The 12,386-nt window shown below is 39.7% G+C and overlaps 1 protein-coding gene across 4 annotated transcripts; it reads left to right on the top strand.

Moving 5' to 3' along the window:
• Positions 1-100: 100 nt before the first annotated feature.
• Positions 101-8,247, top strand: LOC139695064 (zinc transporter ZIP1-like). 4 transcript variants are annotated; one of them, XM_071593673.1, is made up of 4 exons: positions 101-348; positions 426-747; positions 850-952; positions 7,016-8,247. In XM_071593673.1, exons 2-4 carry the CDS (start codon positions 620-622, stop codon positions 7,772-7,774), a joined length of 990 nt encoding a protein of 329 aa, XP_071449774.1. In that variant the 5' UTR covers positions 101-348; positions 426-619; the 3' UTR covers positions 7,775-8,247. The 4 variants fall into 4 exon arrangements, with proteins under 4 accessions (XP_071449774.1, XP_071449773.1, XP_071449776.1 ...); XM_071593672.1 differs by having other exon boundaries at positions 101-336; XM_071593675.1 differs by having other exon boundaries at positions 101-298.
• The last annotated feature ends 4,139 nt before the right edge of the window (positions 8,248-12,386 follow it).

Raw genomic sequence — 12,386 nt, forward strand, 5'->3', positions numbered from 1 at the left:
TACAATTTCTATTCATAGATTGCTCCAATATAGGGTAGATGTGGAAGATGTTTCTCAGGACAAAGTTAATTCCGAAAGGTCGTCGAAATTTGGTGAACAGTCTTCTTAGAAAAAGAACCATTCGCCTTTTTTAGTTCATCGTCAGAGAACTACGATGTGTTCCGTTCGTGAAAGATTGTGAGAGATTATTGGGCCAGCTTGTCGTGGACCAAGTTATGTTACTATCAATTATCTCTTCAGGATACCCTTTTGTTCAAGAGGAACTGTTTTAGTTAAAGAGAGCGCATATTCTGATAAGGTCTAAACCATGATTGCAATGAATGATCAAATCGAAGGGTGACGTTGAGTGTTTGTCTCTTTCATTCATTCTCAGTGACTGTCAACTTGAGATGTGTAATCATTGGTGTTTTGAATTGTTTTTGCAGCTTTGTCACGAGGGATTGATCACATCAAACATATGCTGGAATGAATATGAAGGGAAGGGGTCTTATGAGTCACACTTACACAAATTCAGCGCAGCATAGAATGACCTGCGTTATTCATAAAGCAAAAGTTTTGCCAAAGAGTAACATACATCAAAGTTTATAGTATAAGAATAATCAACCGCGAATAGGAAACAATGGATGTAATTTTTGCGAAATGCATCGTCCTGTTTACGCTCTTATTTATTACATTCCTGTTCACAATGCTCCCTTTGAAATTAATGTGGAATTATCGGCACATAGACGATTCGGACAGAAGGGCAAGGTATTTTTAAAATTTGTTTTGTTTCATTTTAACTATAACGTCAGTTATTGATGAGTATCAAGGGCACAGTCATTTAATGTGAATTATCGAAAAATATTTCAGGTATGCTAGAATTATAAGTCTCTTAAGCTGTTTTGCTGGTGGAGTCTTCATGGGCACAGGTCTCCTTGATCTTTTTCCGGAAGTTGACGACACACTGAGCAAGGTAAACATCATAATATTAAATATTTCGAAATGTTTGTTCATTGCTAGAAAATTACCGTTGAATTTAGAGTATGGTACATTCAATTTTGCTCATAATGAGCACACATTAGTTATCATGTGGAACGCATCAAGCTTTCTTCGTTATGTATGTCATTAACAGTTTGTGAGCTCTGAGATAAGGTAAATTTCGGGTAGTATTGTAGCTTCCGCATAAGCTTGGTAGGTATGACATTCACAGTGTTACATTTGAATAGATAAATCATACATGTACCAGAGACAACAACATGACGAAATAACAGAAAAGGAACCAAATATTTGTCACCAGATAAATTCATCACCACAGAAGACCCACTAGGCCTGTCTGGGGTTCTTTCTTTTTCATGCCATACGTTGATTAATAATAAAAATCTTTACTTTTCCGATTTATGTTATACACTATGATAGATGTCATACAATGTAAGTGATGTACAAAAGAATTATAACTAATATATATCTAAACATTTAAAATGAATGCTAAGTTAAGCTCAAAATACTCCTCGAGATAGTGTTAACCATTCATGAAGAACCTCGCAGATCCCATTCGCGGAGGTTTATCTATCAGAAATAGGCAAAAGAATTTGATTGGCGAAATTTCAGGTTGTAAGTTCCTCTTAGTCTGCACTCTGGTAAGTCCACAGATTATTTAGCTCAAAAACGGTGATCCGCCATTGGAGAGTACCTATTTATTTATCTTTCTCATGTGGCATCCAGTGCTATAACATCTATTCTGAACTGTTATGGTTTTTAGATTCTTGAAAAGGGGTCAACGCTGTTCAAGGGACTGGAATCAGTTAGAATTCAATGAGCTTCTTCTGCAGAAAGCCCAAAATTACTTCATATCCCATTGAATAGCCCAATCACTTGAGGGCCATATTAAGAGTTAGAAAAAGACTGCTCTATTTGCAATTTGATACAAAGCATAAACACAGGATTTGAAGATGTTCTGCTCTCCTTAAACTTTTGGCGATTTTAGACAAAGTTGCTCAGTATCCTGTTCTGGGGCAATTCATGTCATACTGAATAAATGTAGCAATATTTGAAAGATGGCCTTTTGCCTCATCTCAAAAGCTCAATGTCTCCCATTATTCATTAAATTATTGTAATTTGAATTCTCTGTGTGTACATTTTGTGTCGAATACCAGTGCTAGGGACAATTATGAGCAAAGTTCAGATTCCCATCCCTCTGGGATAAGACAATGTAATGATTTCTACGGAGACTTATGCCGTGCATTAAGATATTTCATATGTAATAAAATTGGGAATTAGAAGAAATGCTTTTAAAAACAAATTGCAGTCATTTTTGCAGTTCAATGTACATTTTTCTGCCAGTGAATATTTCATCTCAACAAAAGGTGTAATCTTATAAGTTAACCATATACTTACTGTCATGAAGGTTTTTTTAGAGATATCTAATATTATGATGTAACAATCCAATCTCGGGGCAAAGAATAAATGCTATTAGCATGAGTCCAAACTTATAGTTCATAGCAATGCTCTTAGTCTACTTTTAAATTAATGCGCTGTGATTTTAATGGATACTTGTGCGTACGTTGCATTTAATGTGTGTGTTTGTGATACCTTTAATGTAATTGTTAGCACAATATTTTGTACCGAATTGAGCCTACGTGCAATCAACTCCTTCTTGACATGCCTTATATAGTGTACATACACCACCAAATAAAATGTATGATTATTATTAAGTCATCATACATGCCTCTGCCTTTCCTAAACACAAACTGATCATCCCCTATTGGAAAAGAAATTGGTGGGTGGAGATAAACCCGGCCTTGGTATTAGCCTACTCTTTACGAAAGTTGCCAAGGCATCCGCTGCTTAACATCCCATCCGACGGATGGCGTACTCACTCAAAGTGCCCTTCACAAAGCCCCTCAAGTAGGGATCGACATACCGCTGAAAAATATTCAACACCACCGGGATTTGAACCCAAGCCCTCTGGGTGGGAAGCCAGTACAATAGCCACCACACAGTTTTAACTCACGAAGTCATCATCAGGTGAAGTACAAAGGTAATCCCAGAAGTACCCGAACCAACAAAAAAAACAAAAATTTTGGAAAAAAATAAATTTATTTTTGAACATAATCTCCTTTCAGCCCTATAAACTTTTCCGAGTGATGTTCAATAAGTTCAATACCCTTTTTATAATAAGACTTATCTTACTCCTAAAAATAGCCATCAACTGCCGACTTCACTTCTTCAGTTGAAAAATCTTTAACCACAGAGCAATTTTTTCAAGTTTGCGTACAGAAAATGATCAGAGGGGGCTAAATCCAGTAAATAGGGTTCATGAGGTAGCAAATCAAACTTAAATGCATGAATTTTGTCCATTGCAATAATGGATTTGTGAGCTGTTGCATTGCCTTTATGAAACAACTCTTTCTTCTCAGCCAAATTGGGCCAATTTTGCTTGCGGTAAGTTTGCATAGTACTCACCATTGATAGTTTTTCCTTTTTCAAGACAGTCAATGAAAATTATCCCACATTCATCCCAAAAAACGGATGCCATGACCTTGCCTGCAGATGGAACGGTCTTTGCCTTCTAGGAGCCGATTGTCCCTTTTGAATCCATTGTTTTGATTGTTCTTCTGTCCCGGGTGTGAAGTAATAGACCCATGTTTAATTTATGCGCATGAAAATTCTGCTATGTTGCTGTGAAACTTTGCTAAACACTCAATTCAAACTTCTTCACGGCACTGGTTTTGCTCGAGTGTGAGCAAATGCCGCATGCATCTTGCACACAGCTTTCTCATGTCCAAATTTTCAGTTAATATGAGATGTACCACACTTTTTGAAATGTGTACCATGTCTGCTAGCTTAGGTACTTTCAGTCGACGATCATCCAGTATCACTTTGTGGATTTTCTTCACCGTTTCTGGAGTCGTCACCTCATTTGTTCAACCAATGCAATGCTTGTCTTGACAGCTAGTACGGCCTCGTTTAAACTCTGTTACCAAATAGTTTACTGTTGTAAACAAAGGAGCAGACTCATCCGGAGTAAAATCCGGTTCACCTTATATATTGGTTGGACTGACGCCTTTCAAATTAAAAGTATTCTAACACGTAACGATGACCAATTTTCTCTATTTTCACAAATTCACTAAAAAAAGTTCACTATTGATGGCTGCCAAACAAATACTAAACAACGTGGTGTCTTCAAACTTGAAACATATGGTTTATAGATTGCATACTTTCTAATACAGTGATATTTTTCATATAACTACAGCCATCTATAGTTCAGGCCGGGTACTTCTGGGCCTCCCCGTGTACACAGGATTTATACAGTAGAGAGAGAAGAGGAAATGTTTGTGAAGTGGGAGGAGGGGAAAGAGAAGGGAAACTGGTGTGTGTATGGGGGAAGGGGGAGAGGGCGGTTGGGTATGGCGTCAGGGGATAGGAGAGGGGCTGTGGAGCAGAGGGAGGTCAAGGAGGGGGAAGCGGGAGGAATATATCAGGTCATCAACTAATATACCCTTATAATGACTCTTCTTGGAAATTTATAAATGTTCCAAGGCATCTAATCTTAAACCCTTCTTCTCCAAATGTAAAATCTCAGAAACAAAGTCAGTTGTGTGGTTATTGTCCATTAATCGCTTCGCAAAATTGGAAGAAAGATTTCTGTTTTGGAAGCAGCCGTAATATTCTTTCACACGTTCATGGAATTTTCCCCCGGTTTGTCCAATGTAAATAGCAGAGCACTCACGATACAATTTATACACTCCACTGTTTTCCACTATGGGAATTTTGTCCTTGCTCTTATATAAACTTTTTACCTAGTTTATCTAAGAGCAAGGGCAAAATTTTATATATTTTAAATTAGACAAATAGACAAAAAAAATTTTCTCTCTGTTCCACGGCCCCTCTCCCCCCCCTGACACCATACCCAACCGCCCTCTCCCCATTACACACACACCAGTTTCCTTTCTCTTTCCCCTCCTCTCCCTCCAACAACACTGCCCCCCTCCTCTTCTCTCTCTACTATATCTACATCTACGTAATACACCGCAAGCCGCCGCAAGGGCATGTGGCGGGGGGTGTTAGGTCACCAACCGTAAAAAGTAACAATACCACATGCAAAACAACAACATGGAAAATTACATTACACCCACAGCAGTGCACACACTCATGCAAAAATCCCTTCATCCAACACTCATGCAAACACATACCATAAAGCAGACAACAACTGCATCCCAGGTTGCAGCACGAAGCCATCCAGCAACATGCAAGCCAGGACACAACAAGCAAGAATGCGAAACTCCACCACCATACAACATGCAACACAAAACACACTCTCCCCCTGAGGAGTCTGTGAAAGGCAGGGAATGTACCCCAACTTTGCAGGTAGCAGGAATTTCCCCCTTTGGAGAGGGACGAGGGATTAAAAAGGAGACCCAAAAACAGATGAACAGAACAGGAATGAGGTTATTCAGAAAGAATGGGTTATGATAACAAGACACATGAGGTTAGTGAAAGAGAATGCATTTAGGTCGAACTAATTATTCCCTAGACGCTGAGGGTGGAAAGTGGAATTTTTGCTATCTATAACCCTGCAGTTGCTATCCCGTATTGTCCGTGTCCTTGAGTCGGCTAGTTCTGGCATCTATTTCCCGCATTTTATATGCATGATCCAAGCGACCAATGTATGTAGGAGTACGAATAATTTGCGAGACCTCGGTGCTGAAACATGCGGATCTAAATTTATTTAATAATTTCAATCTGGAATTGAATCGTCTCTCTTCCAATGATTCCCACCCCAACTCCATGAGCATTTCGGTGACGTTTTGCGTTTAATCGTAAGAATTTTTAACAAAACGGGCTGCCCGGCGTTGAACCTTCTCTATTTCCCGAATGAGGCATTTTTCACTCGGATCCCACACGCCACATGCGTATTCTAAATGAGGCCTTACAAGAGCGTGGTAACAACGTTCCTTGACCTTGAGTCACTTTTGCCGACAACGCGTCTAATGAATCCCAATTTTTTATATGCTTGACCGCAGACTTTACGTATGTGAGTCCCCCAAGTTAAGTCTTTGGTGAATGTGACACCTAGGTATTTTACCGTATCAACTACTGCTAGGTCACCTCCAGCTAATTTGTAAGCAAATCCCATTGATCTTTTAAAGAAATTTACCACCGAACATGTATTATAATTTAATGCCAATCCCCAGTTAGAACACCATTTAGTAATGCAATCTAAATCCTGCGCTAGAATAAAATGATCTATAAATAGCCATGTTCACCTGATGATGACTTTGTAAGTCGGAAACTAAGTCCTGCATGCTAAAATATATGTGATAGAACAAAGCATTTTCATTTCCAATATGAGTCACTTCCACATAGAGACGCCTCAAGCCATTCTACGGATCTTCTTCTGAGTAATCATTTGCCCTGCTCTGAATACTTTTGTTGATGATCATGAGAACAACTCTAGCTGTGTGGGAAATGAAACTAATTGTTCTGTAGTCCTCACATGATGTAGCCTTAGCTTTTTTTGGAGTAGGAACTAACATTGATCTCACTAAGTCTTCTGGCCAGATTCCTTCCTCATAGATGCCACCAATTAGTCTGCACCCTCATGACCTTATTTGATTTCCTTTCCCTTGATGCGCTTTCTATCTCGGCATCTAATAAGCCTTGACCTAAGATATCCTCATATGTCATACTCTTTTTCTATGTCCAACCTTTGTGGCCTTTATTACTTAATGATGCTTTTGATGACAGTTTCAAATTATTTCCTTCTCAAATGTGTTTTAATGTATTTATATTTATGTATACCTTATTACATGTGTAAACAGGTTCTTTTGTAAGCAGGACTTCTTTTTAATAATGGAACAAAAAACAACCACAGTCTCAATCATTAGGACCATTGGAGATATTCTGCATTAATATATATTTGCTGTATCCTTGGGAGAAGAACTGGTGATGAATAAAGAACAAAATAGTAGCTTGTTTGTGTAAGTGCAAGTATAGAACTTTCCATGTTCATTTGATGGTCTTTGTGTGATTTCAGGCTCTCGGTAATTTGAACATGAATCAAAACTTCCCCGTGCCCGAGTTCACGGTGATCCTGGGCTTCTTCATCGTCCTCGTCATTGAGCAAATAGCGCTTGATTACAAGGAGAGGGCCGGGGTGATGCCGGTGGAGTCAGAAGGTCAAAGGCTGCTAACGGGCATACAGCGGCAGTTGGTGAGGCATGGGAGCATCGAGGGCATAAGCGACCACGTGGTCATCTCGCACAGCTGTGGGACGTCGATTGACGGCGAGAGCATATTGGGGAGGGGGGGAGACGAGAGTCTGGAGCCGGCTGCCCATTCGCGCTTCAGGTCGTTCCTCCTCTTGACGGCACTCTCAGTTCATTCTCTCTTTGAGGGCCTCGCCATAGGGCTTCAGCCAAATGTGGATGCCCTGCTGCAGATATTTGTGGCCGTTGCATTGCACAAACTTGTGATTGCATTTAGTTTGGGCTTGAACCTCGTCCAGAGTGAGTTGGAAGTAAGTTCCATAGTGAAGTCCAATCTTTTATTTTGCTTGACCACGCCGATTGGGTTGGCCATTGGGATGGGTGTGGAGGAATTTGGCCACAGCATGTACTCCTCAGCCATTAATGGCGTGCTGCAAGGGTTATCTTGTGGCACCTTTGTCTACGTCACATTTTTTGAAGTGCTCCCACATGAACTCAACATTGGCCAAGATCGACTCATGAAAGTACTCGCTATATTAATCGGATTCTCTTTTGTTTGTGGAGTTATATACTTAGATCCAAGTTAATTTTTTAATGTGCTTATGGCAGTAATTGTGTCTGATTAGGGCTGCTTTCTTTGTTACAAATACTTGATAATATAAGTATGCACCTTTGTTGTTGTATTTCTTGAGTGCATTCCTGCCACAATTGCCCTTCAGGTCTTCGTGTTAGCTAGTGATGTGATCAATATCATATTTAATGTATTTATGAGTGTGTCTTTGTAACCTGATGCATAGCCAATGTGTTTCTGAAGGCTACTAGAGTTTTGAGCAGATTTTCCGAAGGATGTAGTTAACGTTTGGCCATAAAAAAGTGATGTCTCCAAATGGTTGAGGGAAGAGGGGATACAGATAACCCTCGGAAATGAAAGACTGGGTGCCTCATCAATGATCAAGAAGAATGTGTATTTTTGTACAGAGTATGCTTTCCTAATGAAAATATTGGCAAAAATTTATGTTGAATTCACTAATATGGATTGCCATTTGCGAGTTAATTGAAAGGGACCTTGTCCTTGTTTTGTCATTTTGAGCTGATCAATGCCTTCATTGATTCAAACTCGCCCACCTAACATTTTCCATTCCTGTCCATGCATTTGAACATTTATTATGTTTTTGAGTGCATTTGGAAAGAAAGAAGTGCTTGCACAGTTCAAGTTTATGGTAAAGGTAAATTGCACAAAGTACTCCCCTTGGCCATGTTAAGGTGCTTGATGAGAAAAACATCTCTGCCTGTCATCGGGCACATGGGTGTATCCAAACACTTGTAACCCAGTGACAAACTTATTTCATGGAGGGAGCTTGATTGAGTATTGTCCTGGGCAACCATAGATAGACTATATTACTCTTTTCCTTGATAGCACAAATCCAGTTTGTGCAAATGTCAATTTTGACCTTTTTGATATTGCAGCATCTTGCCGTAGAGGGATGTGCTCGTATATTATCTCTTTGCTCCATGCAGTCCCTCTTTCACTCCCATCATGCACCACTCATACTTGCCATTGTTCCGTGAAGGTGTGCGTGTGCAGGGCACGGCAGCATGTGAATGAGTGGGGAGCATCCCATACTCAGATAAGTTAACCTTTCAGGAAAAAATATTTGACATGAAAAATGATTCTGGTGCTGCCTTATCAAGGCGTTGGTGGATCTCTTGATTATGTGTAGTTAAAGTGTTTTTTCACTCAGCCTTCTGCATCATTCTTTGCTGGTGGTCAGGAGTTCTTAGCAGTCAGAAGCTAATAAGACCCACCTGGCCCACAGTTATTGAACACTTGATCTTTGGTGATCTTCACGTTGTATATTTACCCTTTGGCCATTTATTTCTTATGATCCTACAGGTTTTCTCTGTGTTTCTTTCCTTCCATTGTAGCTGTTTTATCATTTTCAGGCCTATCAATCAAGACCTAAACCCACTCCATATAGAAATTATTAACCCAGAGGGGCTTTACGTTTCCACAGGAGAAAATTTGTGGATGTCGATTAGTTTTGCTCTACTCACATGTACACCTACCCAAATGACCTCCTCACCCCTCCCTCTCACCTTCCCCACACCCAACCACACACATTGACGATATATATATATATATATATATATATATATATATATATATATATATATATATATAATATATATAATATATATACATACATATATAAATATATAGATATATACCCTCTGGTCAGTAGTCCAACGATCTACCCCCTGGACTGCCGCGACCCACGTACATACATATATATATAAATACATAGATATGTGGGTTGCGGTAGTCCAGGGGTTAGAGCGTTGGACCACTGACCAGAGGGTCCCGGGTTCAATTCACGGTCAGGACACTCTGGGCACCTGCAGCTCCACCCAAGCTTTATGATTTTTTGGGTACCAGGTCTTCCTGGGAAACCATAACTGGCACAGGGAAAGGAACTGGCCCCCCTACCCTGATGTGTGATTTTTCACATGCCTTATAGGGCTTAGTACTGGGTGATCTCTACCATCACCTACCAATCCAACCTTCGGGTTGATTACTGTGTTTTTATATATGTATATCCTCAATGGGTGTGGTTGGGCAGTGGATGGTGAGAGGGAGGAGGAGGAGGTCATTTGGGTGGGTGTACATGTGAGTGTACACAGCACCCAAAAGTGGTAGGACTGATTTTCTCTGGCGCGAACGGAGCAGTGGAGGGGGGTCTGCCTGGCAGGGTAAGGTGGAGGGGGCTCTTAGCAACAGACCGACACCAACCTCAGTCGCCTGCGGGCTGTCATTGAGTGGGGACACCGTTTTTAGTGAAGCAAGTTTTTTGTCCCCGTCGAAAAACAAAATGAATCTGAATTTAGAGCAACGTTATTCCGTGAAGTTTTGTGCGAAACTCGGGAAGACGGCAACAGAGACCCTCGATATGATCAAGCAGGCTTATGGGGACACTGCCTTAAGCCGATCCACAGTATTTGAGTGGCACAAGTTGTTTAAAGAGGGTAGGGAGCTCATTGAAGACGACCATAGCTCCGGACGGCCGTCGACGGCAAGAACCGACACGAATGTGGACAGAGTGAGGACACTGCTGAACACAGACCGACGCTTAACCAGTGAAGAAATTGCAGACCAGTTGGGTCTCTCTGCATCCAACATCCAACGCATTATTTCACAGGATTTGGCCACGCGCAAGGTGTGCGCCAAGATGGTGCCGAAAATTCGGCCATGGCGCGATCGTCGTCAGACAGCTCCTGGCCAAATACGGCGTTGCCACGTTGCTGCACCCACCCTATTCTCCCGATCTGGCACCACCGGACTTCTTCTTCTTCCCCCAGATGAAAAGACAGCTCAAGGGATGACATTTTGACTCAATAAAGGCCGTTCAAGAAACTTCGACGAGGGTCATCAACGGCATCCGCAAAGAAAATTTCCAGCGGGCGTACGGGTAATGGGAGCAACGTTATACTAAGTGTATAGCAGCTCAAGGAGCATACTTTGAAGATTATTAAGTCGATGTAAGTATATCGTCAATAATATTCTTGTAAAAAAATCAGTCCTACCACTTTTGGGTGCAACCCTGTGTGTGTGTGTGTGTGTGTGTGTGTATATATATATATATATATATATATATATATATATATATATATATATATATATATATATATATATATATATATATATATATATATATATATATGGCGACACACAAATATATGAAAACACAGATGTAGATTTTTAGAATATAGAGACACAAGATTCAGATTCTGAAGACGACAGCCGTACTGTCGAAACGTAAAATAACAAATTGTGAGTGTCCTTTCTTTGTGTCTCTATATTCTAAAAATCTACATCTGTGTTTTTATATATTTGTACATATATATATATACATACATATATATATACACATATCTATATATATATATATATATATATTATATATATATATATATATATATGTATATATATATATATATATATATATATATATATATATATATATATACATATGTACAAATATATAAAAACACAGATGTAGATTTTTAGAATATAGAGACACAAAGAAAGGACACTCACAATTTGTTATTTTACGTTTCGACAGCACGGCTGTCGTCTTCAGAATCTGAATCTTGTGTCTCTATATTCTAAAAATCTACATCTGTGTTTTCATATATTTGTGTGTCGCCGAAGAGCGTTCCATTTCGAAGATATTTTATATACATATATATATATATATATACATATACACATATATATATATATATATATATATACATATACACATATATATACATATATATATATATATATATATATATATATATATATATATATATACATATATCATCCTACTCTATATCAGGTCCCTCTTCATTTCTTAGTACTTTCTTCCTCCCGTCATCCCATCCAACATCCCTATCCTGTTCCCTCCCTTTCCTCGTTTGCCTAACATTCTCCCCTCTATTACAGTCTTAAACATCCCACTGCCGGTCAATACCCCCTCCATCCACTTCTCCTGCCTCCATAGAATTTCTCCCAAAAAACCCCTCTCTTCTCCCACCATACCAAGTACTTCCTCATTTGTTTTCTTCTCTGTCCATTTCACCTTCTCCATTCTTCTCCACACCCACATTTCAAAAGCCTCCAATCTAGGTCTATCCTCCTGCTTCAATGACCACGTTTCCGCACCGTACATAGCTACGCTCCAAATTAAAGTTTTTACGAGTCTTTTCGTAGTGTCCTTACTCAACGTCCCTCTCATCAACTCCCTCCTCCTTAAAGCGTCTTTGCCTTGCAAAATTCTTCTCCTTACATCCCTACTACTTCGACCATGTTGGTCCAAAACACTTCCAAGATACGAAAAGTTTTCTACCTGCTCTAGTTTTTGCCGTCCTATTTTAATGTTTAGCTTAGCCTTTTTCGTTCTAGAAAATCGCATAACCTTTGTTTTCTTAATATTGATTCTCATCCCATACTTGTCGCACTGAATTTCCAATTCACTAAGCAATGCTTGCAGCCCCTTGGCTGACTGACAAACTAAAGCTTGGTCATCAGCAAACCTAATTGATTTTACGAATTCCCCGCCCACTTTCATTCCTACCTCGAGTTCTTCCCATGCCTCTTTGATCATTTCCTCTGCATACAGGTAGAGCAGCAACGGTGACATTGGGCAACCCTGC

This window comes from Hetaerina americana, unplaced genomic scaffold (genome assembly GCF_022747635.1).
Source record: "Hetaerina americana unplaced genomic scaffold, ioHetAmer1.1.p SCAF_6, whole genome shotgun sequence".
Classification (NCBI taxonomy): Eukaryota; Metazoa; Arthropoda; class Insecta; order Odonata; family Calopterygidae; genus Hetaerina; species Hetaerina americana.